Below are 18,690 nucleotides of genomic sequence, written 5' to 3'. Positions count from 1 at the left end.
ATTAAAGTATGTCTATATTCAAGTACTAAATACAAGATGCTAATAAACCATTAAAAAAAACAGTTTTTAATTCTAAAATTTGGAAATTTCATAAAAATTAAAATGCTTGGTTTCTGATAGTAATGCTGGTTGAAATTTTGATCCTCAGTAGGTGAAAGAAAATAATATACATTAACATTATGAACAAAATTTCTTCAAAGAATTCAAGCTGAAGTCTTGACTTATAAACTAAAAAACTAAGTGTATAAAAAAATTAAATTTCGCTGAACAATGGTATTTCATTACATGGCTATAAAACAATTTCTCTGGAAAATATCAGTTTACCACAAACACGTAATTTTAAGTTTAAAAAGAAGCTTAGTTTCCTATTACTATTCTTTACAGATTTACTCTAAGATATCTGCACTAGCCATTCCTAATTTAAATATCGTCCACTAGAGGGAATGTAGCCAGTCAATCGCACCCAATGCAAACTTTTTCTAGCAGAAATTGTCTGCTACTGTTATAATGCATGGATGGCCCAAATTTCACAGCATGATTTTGGTGTTAATATAAGACAAGAAACACAGAGCCCTTAATTTACAAGCTAATCTCAAGGTCATTTTTAGCCCTGCACAGAGACAGAAGACTATTTTTTTAAAAATGAAACATTCAGTAGATTTTTTTTTTCATATTATTTAGACTGCAGCAAACTTTATCTATACTGAGGATAATAATTATACATTATATCAGGGATTTTGAAGAAACAAAACAAGATATTAATTGAAACTCTTAGAAGAAAAATATACCCAACACTCAAAATTTTTGGGACAAACTTTTACAAACAGCAAATCTAAACTTTAAGAAATTCTAACTAAAGAACATATAAATCTTGTTTCAGTTTCAAAACTTCAACACAATAATGTCACTTTGTCACAACTTCAACACAATAACTGTCACTTTGTTACATCCTCAACACAATAACAATGACAAAAGAAGTTAAGAAAGAAAATCATTTCTTTCAAAATTAATCTTTTTTATGTATATAATACAGCTCTCACAAACTCTGATTATTTATAATTCACAACACTTCTAACCAAGTCTCAAGCAATATTCAATCTATTTTCTATATTCTCAAGCACGTGGGCATATCAGGCTATTGGTCATTTCTTTTAAACATTTGTTTGCTACATAATGAGATTAAAAACCAAAGCAGGACAAATTCTTACTTTTGAAGAACACTCAATTAACATATTTATAGAGTGACAGACTAATTAATCATAGCTATTACAACAAAATTTTGCATTAACCAGCCTGTTTTGTTTTAATGTAAAAATATTATCCATTTACAATTAATGGGATGTTAGCCAAATAACAAACACTGACATTTTACCACTTCACACAACCCTCTCTTTTCTCTGAAGGGAACTCTTATCAGAAATCCACAATAAGTAGTCATAAAACTTTACAATAATCAGGTCTGACTTATCTAAAGTTCTGGCTATAGTTTATCATAGTAAGCACTACTTACTGAGTTATCATGATACTTTACAATAACAGGTCTAGCTGTGGTATACCACAATAAGCAATACATATGATGTCACAGGAGAAAAATATGTGGGTTCACATCAAAATTTATGAATCATTTATCTCCTTGTTTATCATGAAATGTGAATCTTTCCTTTCTCTTCTGTTGTCTTTGAGACTTCCCACAACACAGTGAAAGTGTCTAATGTTTCCGTTCGATATACCAAAGCTGATGCTCATTTTTACGAAACTCCCACCAAATGACACATACAGTATCTTCACACTTTGTCATGTGTATATCACTACATGTATTGGAGGAGTCTGTTTATGACATTTAGAACATGCCTTATCAGTGCCCACAGCCTAGCTAACTAAACTACATATGTAAATTACATGCACTACAAATTTAGCAATTACAAACTCTCTCAATGTGGGCTAGGTCCCATCGACTGACCACATGACCATTTTTATTTGTATGCAGTTTTAATACTATAACTTTTAATAAAGTAAGTGTACCTTCATAAAATTTGCTAGACTTTTAGTAAACAATACAAACCATTTAAACAAAAAAGGTTTTTCATACACCATGTTTATTTAAAGATTTGTCCATGAATATATTGAGGTTTCTCTCACTTTTTTTTCAACAAATATGAGTGCAAAGTTTTCATGTTAAGATTAAAAATGGTTTTCATCATCTCAAAAATCTCAAAGTACCATTTGCTTAATCTCATAACCCTATCACAACAGGTTATGGTCAAAGACCATGTCACCATGTTTGTATTCAAAATTCTGCTGTACTATTCTTTGAATTTATCTCCTTAAATTTGGTATCAAACTGCAGATTATAATTTATATTTTCACATTATACAATTTTTTTAATTTCTTAATTTAAAAGTAAATATTAAATAAACACACAAGCATCAATTTTTGTGTGTCATGTGGTAAGGTGAATACAGCACTGGCTCAAATTGGATGTCTCTCATATCAAAGTATATAAAGTCTACAGTTTTCTTCAAATTAGATACTCATTAACAGTATTTATAAAATACAAAATAAGATCCTCCTGTCTTTTCTATTTGCTGAGATATTACTATATTTAGTAAATCAAACACAGTAGCCATCTATTTCAATTTTTTGGAAACGGTCTTTTTATATACATTTACTTTCATGTACGACACATGAATAACTAATCAAAAGCTCAGAATGCCCCCTTAGTGATTTTCTCAGTCATTTTCAAATGTAATGGCATCCTGTTTAGACAAACCTTCATGCTGGTAAGTTGAATCTCCAGTCTGTTCAAAGTTTCATTTTAAAATGCAAATACAGCTTGGTTATTAAACTTGATAAATGAGAATGAAATCTTATGGTATCAGTGAAGTAATTTATGATTTTGTGTTTTTCAAATGTATATATAAAACCTATTTGATTTACATCCTCCAGTCACAAAAGTTCTTAAGGCTTAGTAAGCTATGACAAGCAGCAACTGTGTACAAAGGTCATAACTAGAAGAGAATTGTTTATTTCTTTATTTACTGTTTTATGTTTAAAGAGAAATAAGTTTATAAGATCTTAATTGTAAATAGTAATAATGTATGTAAGTATGCAATTTATAGCAATTGAAATGTGATTGTATTTTAACAAATGATAGTCCACTCAAACACAGCCAAGATAAGTCTCTTCGCAAAACCTTAAGGTCAGTTTTATATTACTGGATATGGTAACATGAAAGAATGTGTACTGCATCATTGTAGCTTTTGTACTGTTGGCCACACATGACTGAAAGGTCAATATACTACATTACTTTGAATTTACTTTTAAATTTATGGTAAATAATGTACCATAGAAGATTAGTGTATTTTATATTTTACTTTTGACAGACACAATTAAGGTTAATAACCTTCTTTTTTATAATTACTACTTAGAATATTTGGATTGTTTGAAAGATTACTTTATTACTAAAAGATAAACAAGGACACATATGACCAATTCTTATTTGTAAGAGGATAAGTCTACTCAAAAAGAATTAAAATCAAATACTGACATCTAGTGTGATATTATGGAAGAATCAACCAAACAAATGCCATTATTCATTCTGAAGTACACACAGCATGGTACAAAGTCATACCTCTTGTGTTATGATACAGAAGGAAAGGATTTTGAAGTTGAAATTCCATTTCTGTTGTTATTGGTTCTACCAAATTGGTGGTGTTCAGCCTATTCATGATGACAAACCCATGCTTTGGTGGTTGTGACCTGAGGCAAAAGAGAGTACAAAAATCAGATATATCTTTTAAAACCAAACAAGTTGTGAAGTTAGCATTAAAATTACATATACGAGATTCAGAGACACCTTCAACTTTTTAAAATGCACAAATATATTTTGATAATAAATACAGCTTTATGATAAACTCCTATTATTACATTTTCACAAAGAACATTATTAAATTTCAAAGATGTGTCCTTTTATTCTAATAACCCATAAGTGAAAGCAAGGGAAAATCTTATTACAGTAACTTTTATTATCACCATTAATCCTAAACTTAACAAGTGGGAATCATCAATAGCTGCAGCACTTGAAATTCTTTTAGGCAGGATTAAAGTAAATTTATCCTTGAGAGCTTTTTTCCCCATGTTTATTAGTTATATTTTTGGGCATCACCAAGTGTGGGGCACACAAACACTTGATTCAAGTTTATTAATCATCAGATTGTCTAACAGCCTACTCACAAATTGATATTCTTTTAGGCAAAATATATATGAAATGAAAGGATTTGATGTCCAAAAACTGTAACTGGATCTCAAATTGGCCAAACAGCAGTGGAAGTACAAGCTAAAAGCTTATACTTACCCTATGATCAATTCTATGAGCTGCTATGTATTGGCTAAAAACCAAACAAAAGCTAATCTTTCTCCAAAGGTAAATCATCCACACAGTGTTTGCAACATAACAGTATAACAAAATCCAAAGATAGAACAAATCTATTACTCTAAAAGCCTGCAATATGATAAATGTTTCAATAACTATAAAAATACACAAGAGAGAGCATGTATAATACAGGGTGGCCCATAAGTCCCTACCAATCCATATGTTATTGTTATATTCAATTATGCATGTATTATAAATTTTTCTTTTTTTTCAGAGAAATATGGCCGATGTAAGCCCATTTACACTTAAAAATGTCTCACAGAACATGGCGTCACATAATATCATGCAGCGAGAATGAGGGACAGCACACAGATACACTGGATACATAAGATATAAGGATGGGTAGAGAAACCCATCTACGGGCCACCCTGTAGTTCAGGTTTTGAGATGGCTCTTTATAAAGTGTAATTTATTTAAAGATAAAATATGGTTAGTACTGGTAAAGCTATCTTAAAATACAGTACTCATAAAAATGAAGAAAACTTAATGTACAAGTCTATAGATGCAAAGGATTCACAGATAGGAAAAATTATTTGACTGCTTAACCATTCAAAACAGTCCAGTAAAAATTGTCTATCTGGTAAAGAACAAAAAATATATACTGGAAACCAAATCCATTACATGTATAAGTAACCTTTTTTAAATTATGTTGTGGCAATATCTTCCAAGTGAAAAACTATAAAAAAAGAAAAAGAAGATAGCTATATAACATTCCCCAGACTTTAAAAGGCTTAATATTCGTGATTAATCCAACATCTTAACATCCTTACATAATACTTATATTTAAAATACTATTCTCCAAAAACTGCTACAATGAGTTGATGATCAGTACTGAGCAGGCAAACAGAATGCTTCACTAAGAAGTAAAAGCTGCGACTCACAGTAATTATGAAAACTGTGTCTTAAAGATTTATGTTTTAGTTTTGTGAAGAAATACCACCTAAGAGTTTTCACAAGATGCAGGGTAAGTATTTAAATAAAGCAGTTTTCATCAGGTGTGGAGTTAGTGTTTCAATGTAATACTTTTTATGAGGAATGAAATAATGAATGGAGGTAGAGTTTAATACAGCACATTCATGTTAACTGTACTCAATATTTTAATTTAAACAAATTCTAAGGTATAACTGACAATACTAGGCTTATACAGGTTTAATTACATCAAATGTTCTTAAAATAATAATAAGACAACAATGTTAGGTTAAACAGTACATACATTTTTTTTTGTAAGTTCTTAGGGTATGTTCAAGCTGTTTATTAAATAACAGTTATATCACTTACTAACAAATGAAAAAAAAAACATTAAACATTACTAAGAACAGTAAGAGGCAGTTGACATTTGCATAATTGCTTTATTTGAAAACTAACAGTTCATCAGTAATTTAGTACTGCTGGTATAAACTGAAATTTTTTTTGGATAACGATACACATGTAGGTCTGACTTTCATTATACATTTGCTTACCTGATATAAACAAACAAAGCACCTTCTGTTTCAGTTCTCTCCTAAATCAAATACAAAAAAAAGACATTAAGAACAAAAGAGACCATGATATTCTTGTACAAGTAACTGGTTAGGGTTTATTTGCAGAACTGCAAGTACTTTTTGTATCTTAAACACTGAACTATTGAACATGATCTTGAGAATGGCTGCTTGGAAGATTCTTGGATTGGTTTGTTGTCATTGGAAGATATGTTGAAATTTATACATCTCTTGGAAACAGAAGATTTAGAAGTGACTTACATGAACTATTCAAGATTACTGAGGGAATGATAATACTGATATATCAGATGTCTACAATGAATGGACAATTGGACAAGGGGTCACAAATTTAAAATTTCTAAATGTCAGACACCTCCAACTAAGGCTGTTTTATCTCTACATTAGGTTAATAAATCTGTACAAATGTGCATCTAGGATGGCAAAAGCTGCAAGTTACAGAAGTGTAGCAGACGGACTGGTGATTATTTGTGGGATATGAAAAAATAATCTGTCATAGGTATTGTGATAATTTTGTTCTTCATCGCTGCTTATGTTGATGATGAAAAGGTGTTGATTTGGCGTATCCGAATTTTCAGAAGAACTTGGTACAGTGCCATATAAACTACAATTACCACTGTGGGTATATGTAGGCGATAAGTTAACTGTGTATCAAGGGTCAGTAAGAGGAGAGGATGCAAAGCATTGTAATAAATGGAGTTCACTCAAACTAGAATTACAAGTGGGATACCTCAGGGCTCTGTACTGGTAAATGTTCAGCAAACTTGACTAGTTTGCTGATGATATTCAACTTTAAGATATAGTTGATTGAAAGGAGGAGGATCTTGTTTCAGCAAGGAATTTGGATCATTTGGTAAATATGACTGTTTTGTTAGGTGCAAAGTAATGCATGTGGGCCACCTCACCTTAAACTTTAATTATCATTCTGAAAAAAAATCAATTCAATAGTGTTATGGATTAAAAGATGCTTGTTGTTTTGGTTGATTAGTTTCTAAGTCTTTCTGATAGTTTTATTTATATATACAGGAACAATGAATACGAGCCTAAGGTTAACGTTTCTTCATACACCTCTCATTTGGAATATTATGTTCAGCCTTTATCCCTTTTTTAAAACAATAAAAGTTAATTGTTCAAAAAGGCTTAGAGGAGAACAAAAGGGATGATTCCTTAGATGAAAAAGCTTTCATGTGAAAACAGATTAAATCCTTAAAATTATTTTTCTGATATAAAAAAGGGTCAGAGGTTATCTGACAGAAGTATTGAAAATTATAAAGAGAGTAGATAAGCTTGATACATCTCTTTTAATGTTTAATAGGGTAAAAGTTGGTCAAAAGTTATGCAATTTGTTGAACAGGATGGAAAAGATTGCTTTAAAGCATGGGATATGCAAAAATAGCAGGAAAATTGAAGAGAGGACTCGAAGAATATCTGGTAAGTCAGGGTGAGATATAGGCACATGGGAATTGTAGTGCTAATGAGCCCCTTTGTTGCCACTCAAAGTACTATGTTGTGTAGTTTTCTATTAAGGAAGTCTAAGGGTCAGAATATTCAGTAGGTGGATCCCAAACTCCTCATTGTTCCAAATTTATAATAATATTTATAAACAACTATTAAAAGTTTATTTTTATTGTAATGTTAAAATACAAAACTATTATTTTCATTATAATACATTTAATCAAAACAAGAACAGTTCAAGATTCAAATTTTAGAAATTACATTTTAGTTTTACCATTTTTTTCACACATTCTGGGTCTGGCACAGCTTAATACACTTGCACATGCAGTATCCTAAAATTTATACAAAAACTTTTCATGTAACATTAACAACACAGTAAAGAGCCTAAATGAGTGACTACTACTACTACTACTATAATAATAATAATGAGAGTTTATCATAAATTTAGAACTCCTATAACATTAACATCACAGTAAAAAAGCCTAAATGAGTGAATAATAATAATAATTATGAGTTTATCATAAATTTAGAACTCTTACTCTTCCGTAACAGGAAAGTTAACCCCTCCCTAGCTTCTAAGTTACATGAAGTTGTAATTTCTCAAGTAAATTGAAATACTAAGAAAAGTTTGGAACTAAAATAAAAAACAAACAGGGCCATAGCTAGGTTGAGGTAGAGGAGGCAACTGTCTCCTCTATTTATCTCAAAAATTGGGGAACCTCCATTAGGAAAGCTAACACTGCAAACAAACAATACATCAACAGGAAAGCAACTAAATTTAGTAAAAGAAATGACCCCAATTAGTTTTTTAATTGCTCTATATATCATTATTTAAAAAACTGGCATGCACGTAGCCTCAGTTCTGTAGAGACAGCCCCCAAAACTTCTAAGCTGAGGCTCTGCTTAAAAGGGACCCACTTTATATTTTATACTCAAAGTAAAATTTTATAATTATGAAATGTTAATTAATTAGCATTATTTTTTTCCTGTGAAAAGGGTGGCCTTTATGTGACAAAAATTTATTTGGAAAAGAGTTCACCTTCCCACTTTTTCAGCACTGGTTGTTGCCCTGATAAATATTCTGACTTGCAAATTGCATATATCCATAATTTATATTATGTTCAACTGATCTTTTCAATACTGAACTTTTAAAATTCACAATCTACCTGTTCAAATCTCTAATAATTTCAAATACCTGAATTGTGTTACATTTCTATGATAGAATGTTCTAAGAGTTTTGGACTGGAGTGAAGAAAAGTTATAATTTTGTTGGACCTTATGCAAGTATTCAAGACTGTTATATAATTAAGTAATCTTCCTCTATATTTATCATGTGGTGAAACCAAAACTAACTTTAATATTAGAGTTACAGCATTAAGTTTTCAAACATGTACATACTTTTATAATAAAAAACATGTTTCAATGCAATGGTTAAAATAAGAGAGGATTAAGTTTGAATTAGGTGTGAATTAAGGGCTATATTATGTAGCTTTTCCCCCCACTTACAAGGGATAAAAGTGGGAACATCTATCAAATCACACACTAGAAACTACACATACAGAATTTTCTTACATTTGATCGTTTCAAATTCTTTCATTATTACAACTTCTACAAACTACAGTTCAACCATTATACCTGACAAGTAATGCAACCTTAACTGGAAACACATCTAAACCAGCATACATATACAGCCAATAAAATATATGGTCCTTATAGGCATTCCTTACTCACCCAACTTGAATATGCTTGACAAATTACAGCCAGCAGTAATGGGGGTCCACACATTGTGGTTTAGCACAATTTGAATAAGTATAATTTGGATAGAAATAACCTTAACATTGTTATGAAAAAAAGGAATCTAAGGAATGCACTGTTGCTAGTTGTAGGACAAATATAATTTTAGGTTTTATTTCCAGAAATGCTGAATACAAGTCTAAAAAGGTTATAATTTTACTGTATAGTTCACTGGTTAGGCCACATTTGGAATACTGTGTATAGTCTTGATTTCTTAAGACATTGAACTGTTGGAAAGGGTTCAAAAAAAGATTAAAATGGTACCTGGGATGAAGAAGTTGACATACAAGATGATGAAATCTCTTGGAATGAGAAGAGTTAGTGATCTGATGGAGATGTTAAAGTTTGTTGTAGAGACAGTATATTTGAATGAGATTAAGAAAAACTTGATAAGTAAATGGATAATAAGGGCCAGCTTTAGTAATTTGTTTATTTAATTTAGTTTACAGAACTGAACAGCTTAGATAGACCAATAGGTCCCATGCTATTCCAAAATATGTTAACTAGTGATTTTTATCGTTACATCTTCGGACTAGTAATCAACATAGGTATAAGCATACTCTAAATTTTAATAGCTATACTACTAGCAAAAACGTACTGCCTTGATTTTAGTGTTTTATCCACCACTATGATGAAATCATTTCCTTTAGTTGCTCTGTTGAATGAGTTCCCATCTATACTCAACATGCGATCCAAATTATGATAGACTAAATACAGGGTGTTCAGAATGTCACTGTGCACTTGTATATGTGCATGATTACAAAACTGCACAGTGACTTTCTGAATACCCTGTACATTAATTTGCAATAACCAACTGATCCAAATCATTCTATAATACATGAACATCCTCAATGCAACTAAAAATATCCAAGGATTGCTTCTTTGATGGCATGAATTATGTTAGAGGTGTAATTATCAATTTCAGTTTGGTTGTTCTGACTGCAACCCACTTTGTTTAAAGGCTAGATGGTTCAGGACCATGTGATGTGTGAAATTGATACATAACAAGGTTAGCATGCTCTGTGCTGATCATCTGGGAAACACTCTATATAGTAATTGTGAACTAAAGACGAGATGATGCACCTGTTGAAAGAAATGCTGTTGCCCTATGGATGATGTGGTAGGATGTGCTTTAAGCAGAGTAGAAGTTCCATGCATTAAACTTGAAGTCCAGTCTTACCTGATATGGCCAGGTGAGACCAGACCAATCCAGTTAAATATATTAATCCATTTATTAATTAGTCAACTATATTTGCCAGATGCCTTATGTGTAAAGATTAAACATTTGCATTATGTATGCAGCTACTGAAACATAAATTGCATAACATAAAAAAAAAGCAAAAGCAAATAGCTGTAGAATTCAAAGATGAGACCTATTACTTCCATTAAGAGTACCAGTCTTTCGATGACTCAAAATTATGATGCTTTTTAGGTATTTTTGGCCTTTTGAGATACTGAATTTTTTGGTTTATACTTTAAGACAAATGTTTACTGCAAAAATTAAAACCTCCAAAATAATGATATTTCCATAAATTATGAACTATGGTCCAATTCAAGTTAAATGGTTGCCTGACAAATAGGACTAGATACCCAACTGTGACTGGCTAATCATGAGGTGATATTCTGAAACTATTGGTGGTCTATTAGCAAAGAGTTTATTAATTGGTACAGCAACAGATTTTCTATTTGGCATGAAACAATCATGGGCTGTTCATGCTAGACCATTAATAGCATTTTCAGATCCATATTTTCTTTATCACTAACAGCCTACAAATATCCTTCAGATTCACATATTTTTCTTGATACACCATATGTTACACCATTATCTTCATCAGAGTGCAACCAGTTGTCATTCTTCCCTGTAAAGAATTTTCATTCATATTTTTAATTTTTATACTAAGTCTTGTTTACTTTTCTTTTTGTTACTTTTTTTTTATCATCAATACTCAGTTCTCTTCATTTAAGAAAATGTTAACTTTTTCAACAACAATGTGGAAATGTATACAAAATGTAGATGATCAAAAAAAGAAATTTATTTTTATTGGTAAAGGACACTAACTCATCAACACCTAAGCCATTTTAGAGCTATTTGCATGTTTTCCACATGTTGCTAATTTGAGAATTTTGCTGATTACAAATTAAAATTCATGCATGATTAACAGCTTTTTCAAAATGGTGATGCAAACTGTATGATTTGTCTTAAAATGTATTATGTATTAAAAGTGTTTGACATTTTATTCACAAATGTGTCAATTAGATAGTAAAGAGTTATATGGGAACAAGAATAAATTACAATAACTGATGCAAAGATTTTGTTTCATTATTTATTTTGATTATGAATGGAAACCAGTAAGGAACAAAAAATAGAATACACTGGGAGTTATACATAGACATTTTTATTTCATTATTTTTATTATTAAAGGGCAGTACTTGAAAGGAAACTAAGTTGCTATTACACCATGTTTCATAGAGAAATTAAAGATCATGTGTGAAATAATATCCACTTAAATGGTCTGAAAAAATGAAATGGTTTGACTTTTCTTTCATAAAATGCAAGTTCACAACAGAATAAATTGAGAGATGTTGATATCTTTAGTTTCTTTACATTTTACTTGGCATTCAATACTTAATTCAGCAGTTTCCCTGATACCCTCCACAATAGAATACATTTTACAATATAGGATTGGTCCCTAAAAATGCATATCTTGTGGGCCCAGCTGGTTCTATACAAAAAAACAACAACAAAACAAATAATCATAAGTCTGCACATACTACTTGAAAATTAGTAAAAAAATGTTTTTGGACAAAAAAAAGTCAAAGTAAAATAAATTATTTTGATAAAAGTTAAGAAAAAATGACACACCTCAGATAAATATAAAAAATAACTGTTTCATATTAACCCTGAAGAAACCACAAAGGCAAAACACTGGTTTATATAAAAATATTGTTTTTATATTTATCTGGAGTGTAAAAGTCATTTTATCAAAATGTGTAAATCCCTCCAGTATGGATCAGAAATTATGAAATAAAAAAAATTAAAAATATTAACAATAAGTAAAAATCAAATCAACAATACATGCATTAACGATAAATATACAGACAAGATACACTGGTTCTTAATGACTCTCTCTGCACTTTTCTGAAGAAACCATCAACTCTCCTCTTCAATGTTTGTTAGGTACTTTTCTAACACTAGAAAAACAACATTATGTAGGCTAATTATGCTGTTAGAAAAACAATACAGAAACGTCTTTACTGGAGTCCAACCTGAATTTACCAAATATTGATTAAACTTGTATTCTCTTATTATCTACAGGATACAGTACAAAAACATCCGAGATTTTTTATCCTCTCAATATCCTGTATTATCTTTAAACTTCAATAATATCACTATTAGCCCTTTTCTCAAGAAAAATTAAGAAATGTAAATTATCACTAAATGACAGACATTTCATTCCAATACATTTTTATACCTCCTCAACTCCTTCCAATATTTCAATACCTTTACTTAGATAAGGAGACCAAGTCTGTACACAACCTTTGAAAAGAGATTAAATAATATCAAGAAGGATAATTTAACTCTTTTGACCTGTAATAAACAGAGAGAAAGTCAACAATTCTATCAGTTATACAACTAGCAAAAAGAACTGCTGCAATAACTCAAGTGTCTGATCTAACACTGGCAAAATAGTTAAGTCACACTACTGAGTGGACTCCTATTTATATTAAATGTATGACCCATATCATATTATGAGAATCCAAAATTACATTTACAATAATTAAAGGGTCATTTGTCAATTATTTGTCCAACTTGATCCAAATCATTCAGTACTACCTCATAATCCTCAATACAATTAGAATTAACCAAGAGTTTAACCCCAACAGCAATGTATATGGCAGATACAGAGAGATCAAAACTATTATCTTGACAAATATAATTGATTATAATCACATTTTACCAGCTTAAAAAAAAGTTCACATCATAACAATTTATTTAATTATTTACTTATGATATATAAAAAAAGGCCAGGCATTGACCTCTGGAGACACTCCACTGATTAATGAACCATTTGGTATTTCTAAGCTATCCTTGTACACATACACACATATACTTTGGAAACATGAAAATTTAAACATGCACTTTACTATTTTGGAAAAATCATTGATTCTCGTCTTAAACTCCAGCGAGATACTGGACTCCCCAAGCGCTGCCAGTAACTCATTCCATAAATAATCCACCCACCCTGTTAGAAAATAAAACTGTCTTAACTGAATCCTGATCTGCCTTTTCCAATTGTTCATTTACGTGTCATCTCATCTGCAGTAGATGGGCGAGTAGCTTGTAAGTTTCAGAAGGAAACAGATTTCCTAAAACAAAGGATGGCCTCAAATTTTTATGTCTCTGATTGGTAGATGTGCATCTTGGAGGATATTATTAAGAGGTTTATTAATGATAATTCATTTATTCATAATCATACATCTTATCTCATGCTTCATTACTGGTGTCTGAAAATTAAAATGTCATTTTCCTCAATTTTAACATGTAGCAAAATATCAAACCTAATCATGCATGAAAGCTGTAATTTTCCAGAAAGAATTTGCAAATATTTATAAAATTTAGACTGTATTTGGTGGTTAGTTTTATGTTTGTTAAAGAAAGCTGAGAGTCTGTACACATCTTTGATGAGGCAAAAATCCTGCTGATGTCTCAACTTATAATAATTAGGGTAAAGACATTAACTTAAATTATATAGTCTTGTTTTTTCTTACAATGTAGAAAAAGGTTTATAATATTCATATTAAGTAGATTAACAAGAAAGACGTTCAATGTATATACCCAAGTCTAACAATAATATATTGTTAGTAACTTATTTCTCTGTTATAATGAACTAATAATACACTCAATAACAATATATTAGGTCACTACCGCTAGTAATAATAGTGTTACTATTAGGACAGAAGTAGCATTACTATTAACAACAGTAAAAGGGGAGTAAAAAACCACTACTACAAAAATTTGTACATCAACTGTCTAACTACGATTTTCGAACAATTTAATAGCGGTGGTACATACTAGTAACAGTTACACGTAGTAAAGTACCAGTAATACAAATTTTAATTACGTCATATTAATAATACCAAGTACTCAAGACAAGTATCGTGTACTCGCCACTGTACTAGTACCTGTATTAGTACTGGTTGTGAAAACGTAATTGCTACTATTAGTGTTAGTGCAGTGCTACTCTAAATTTAAAAGTTAAAATTAAATGAAGTTTGAAATTGAACACTGATGTAGGAAACTGAGTACTTAAAGTAAAACTAAGTAGGGATTTACAAGGAATATTATAAGAATCACAATAACCGAAAGTTTATCAATCTTATTCAATTTATTGGCTATATTATTATGTACTATATATCTAATTTTCATATAAAAGCCTTATTATAATACTCACCCATTTTCTCATTTCTGAATTAAAACGATACAATGCAACCTGAGTAGCATTGCCTATTATTTTGTCAATCAAACGATCAACTCTTTGTAAAGCAGCGAGATTCATCCTCTTTTCTCCAGCAAAAGCAGCCATTTTCATCATTCGTACGTACAAGCAACGAAGTCACTAACTTATGGTTCTGCTTACGACAAAAGCATTGCGTCTGAAAATGAAATATGCTATAACCAAGCGCATTATAATTTAAAAAAATTATCGAGACTATTAAATAAAGCGTTTGGTAACTATTGCAGCAATATAATTAGAGAAAATATTATGTTGAGTAATCAAGATTATATAACTAATTACAAAAAAATTCAGAATGGTACAGTCAAAGAAACTGTTAAACAATTGATTATTCAATACACTGAATTTCTAACAATTACAGAACACAGCTTTCTGTCGAACAATTAATTATTATTAGTAAATTTGTTACAATATAGTATTTTCATTAATTCTAACTTACTTTTAAAATTATTCTAGTTCTTATTTGCATAATTAAACTACTTTTATAATTTCGTAATCATTATTGATTTGATGACTTTTCGGGCAAAACTATGATAAGGTCTGCTTATGCAGAAATGCGTTTAATTTTTAACTGATAGATTAAAGCAGTGATTCTTGATCTTTTCCAGTAATGCACCCCTAGTTAATTTTCACAGTGATGCCATCAGCTTTTGTTTAAGGTGCGTCGCATCTCCTGAAAGTAATTTTGTACCTCCAGGGGTACATGCATCCCCAATTGAGAACCACTGGACTAGATGAAGGCAGCTAGTCTTCAATACCACAAAATACACTTAGACTACGGAATTTGAACCAGTAGTGAAATTTGATTATTATTCTAATAGCGCATTCACCATCCTGTAGTGATGTTTTGATGTTTGTTTTGAATTTCGCGCAAAGCTACTCTAGGGCTATCTGCGCTAGCCGTCCCTAATTTAGCAGTGTAAGACTAGAGGGAAGGCAGCTAGTCATAACCACCCCCCGCCAACTCTTGGGGTACTATTTTACCAACGAATAGTGGATTGACCGTCACATTATAACGCCCCCACGGCTGAAAGGGCGAGCATGTTTCATGCGATCGGAATTCGAACCCACGCCTCTCAGATTACGAGTCGAACGCCTTAACACGCTTGGCCACGCCGGGCCTCCTGTAGTGAAGAGTATGTGTTTATAATAACAGGGCTCGAACCATGAACGTTTGGATTAAAGTCCCAACACGCTAGCCTAGAGGTCGCCAACTCACTTTTAAACAAATAATTTCTCTAGGCTTAAATAGTACTAGGACAATATTAAAGTATAATTGTAATGGATCAAAGCAAAGATAGATGTATTGAAAAGTCGCCCTGTTATGTGTATAATATATATATATATATATATTCAGCGTGAATTGTTTGTTTAGAAGTAAAAGCCATCCGTCAACGCCTTGAAAGGATACTGCTTATGGGATCTCTTAGCTGCTTTTATTATAACTGGCACACATAAGCAAGGAAAAAGTAACTCCGAGTTGTCTAACTAATTGACTAATGGCCAGAACTGATTTCAAAGGTTGCAGTAAAAGTGTTTATTTAATGTTTAAAGTTATAACATCAGCAACAGGTAATCATTTCCCCAATCATCCGTTAGGCCTCACCTACATTACGTATATTGTTTTGGCTTCTCCGAAAAAATGTTTATTGAAAAGTACTAAAGAAGAGAGCCACTACGATGATTCCAGGGGTGGAAAAGTTGTTATAGGGATGAGTTAAGATCTTTTAACTTATTTTCTGTTGGTGAAAATAACTGATTTTGCTGGAGAACATAGAACGAATGTCATTGCTTTAAAATTTGCATTATGTTGCTTTAATTCAGTTATTAGGAAATGGTTGAGTATTAGAAAAAGGTTTTTATAACAAAATATAATGTACAGGAAATAACTTGAATAAGGTATTTATCCTGGGGGGATACATCCCCCCTTCATTTTAGGTAAAAAATATGGTGCATACAATCATCCCCCCCAACAGTTTGGTCTGTTGAATTGTTTTATTGCATCATAGGCCTACAAATTTTGTGCTTGTTCTTGTGATTCTCGTGTTCTTACCAATCGAATTGCATAATTAGGCCTAGATGTAGGCTTTTTAGTAGCCGAAATGTACATCTTTAATATATGCGTGCTTCTAAGCTTTTCGATCTAAGCAGTAGTTCTGAAGTATCAGTGAGTAGGCGTAAGTATACATGCAAGGCTTGTAAGCACTATCGCAGAATCTTTTGTTTGTTTGTTTGTTTGGAAATTTCGCACAAAGCTACTCGAGGGCTATCTGTGCTAGCCGTCCCTAATTTAGCAGTGTAAGACTAGAGGGAAGGCAGTTAGTCATCACCACCCACCGCCAACTCTTGGGCTACTCTTTACCAACGAATAGTGGGATTGACCGTCACATTATACGCCCCCCACGGCTGGGAGGGCGAGCATGTTTAGCGCGACGCGAACCCGCGACCCTCGGATTACGAGTCGCACGCCTTACGCGCTAGGCCATGCCGGGCCGTCTCGCAGAATCTACCTACGTGTTGTACGTAGTGTAAGATTAAGTAAAATTTTCATCACAACAGATTAAACAGAGCATGAAATTCGAAAATATTACTCTCAAGCGTAAACTCCTGTGATCTAGATCTGGCAGGCCATTTGCAGCTTGTAGCTGCATCGATCTTATGTGTATATTGTGCGATTTTTCTACGCCATTTGTTCTTATGCATGTCTAGCCGGTTTTGTTGTCGAACGCCTTACTCTCCTTAGTTTCCAAACTCGCTGACCGTAGTGCAAGTTTAGTATACAGTTAATGACAGGTTCGGGCCGCTCGGATCCAGACGCGCCCTACATCACCCCCCTCCGCTCCCTTTAGCCTGAGCCTTGATTTTACAACAAGGCTCATTAGACCTGTGTTTGTGGCCCTCATTAATCCATGAAATTTCAGATTATCACCGTCCTCTAATAAAGTGCTGATGCTTTATGGTAAAAGAACAATATGTTCTCTTATCATAGATAGTAAAAATATTGTATTTTCTTGTATAATTAGAACACAAGGAGCAATTTCAACGGCCTGAAGCCTCTATTAGAATGGTATTGCTAGTTTTTGTTTAGGTGTTTTTATTTAATAGACGTGCTTATAGACATTATATCATAACGTGTTTGCCTTTTGATAAGCTTTAACAGGTATATAATATATTTGTGACAAAGGAGGTCTACGTTTGGGAACATGTAGACTAGAGGACTAAATGAATCTTACTTCAATGAAAAGTATGAATAATTATGTGCTACATTGTATTGATGTGTAATTTTCAAGAGTTCGCAAAGACATTTTAATTATTTTTATCAAACAACATGAACAGTTTTTCAGTAGATATAAACTTATCAAGGGTAATTACTAATTTCATTAATATTTGAAAACGTAATTCATGCAATGAAAGTTATTAGTAACCTTGTCAAGTATAATGGCCATCTTTTATACTGTGCAGTGTGCAGGAATAAATTTATGTGGCAGTTAATTTGTGATACATTTGTCTTTATTCTATTAACATTTTGAAAACTGTTCACAACACCTCACTTATACAAACCTACATGGAAACCTTGAAGTATCGTGGCAACAAGATTACTCTGTGACTGCTTTCAGGTTCACGTAATCAGAGATTACCAATTTGCAAATTGAACAGTCCACATAAGTGGTTGCAAAAATCATCCCCCATCGGGTGTAAAAAATCTACACCCCTGTGTAACTTATGGTACTTAATTTAGTGGGTAAGACGGCCTAGATGGACTAATAGGTACCGTACTGTCCTTTTGTATTATGTTAAGGTGAAAAATTATTGTAGTTTAAAATATTGTCCAAAGGATCAATATGATACGGGCCTTTAATTTCTTTGTTTTTTGAAGACAATAACACGAGAAGGCGAACGATGCTTCAGTTTATTTAACCTGTTTTGTTTAATTCTAAGATGGTGGACAGCTTATGGAATAAGTTGTCATCGGCAGTACTGAAAGCCGATACATCAC

The 18,690-nt window shown here is 31.9% G+C and overlaps 1 protein-coding gene across 3 annotated transcripts in view; it reads right to left on the bottom strand.

The window, feature by feature from the left end:
- The window catches only part of LOC143236016 (uncharacterized), a 30,058-nt gene extending 15,093 nt beyond the window's left edge, over positions 1–14,965 (bottom strand). Inside the window, exons 1-4 of one of the 3 annotated variants that reach the window (XM_076474208.1) lie at positions 14,631–14,965; positions 7,645–11,900; positions 5,893–5,933; positions 3,632–3,759 (exon numbers count right to left, since the gene is read on the bottom strand). In XM_076474208.1, coding sequence (XP_076330323.1) covers positions 3,632–3,728 — 97 coding nt within the window. In that variant the 5' untranslated portion in view covers positions 3,729–3,759; positions 5,893–5,933; positions 7,645–11,900; positions 14,631–14,965. The remainder of the gene's footprint in view (positions 1–3,631; positions 3,760–5,892; positions 5,934–7,644; positions 11,901–14,630) is intronic. The other 2 variants (XM_076474207.1, XM_076474210.1) reach the window with 2 other exon arrangements.
- Between the last annotated feature and the right edge of the window lie 3,725 nt (positions 14,966–18,690).

Source organism: Tachypleus tridentatus, chromosome 13, assembly GCF_004210375.1.
Source record: "Tachypleus tridentatus isolate NWPU-2018 chromosome 13, ASM421037v1, whole genome shotgun sequence".
NCBI classification, from domain to species: Eukaryota; Metazoa; Arthropoda; class Merostomata; order Xiphosura; family Limulidae; genus Tachypleus; species Tachypleus tridentatus.
The sequence above is the reverse complement of the archived record's forward strand: the minus strand, read 5'-3'. Positions and strand labels throughout refer to the sequence as shown.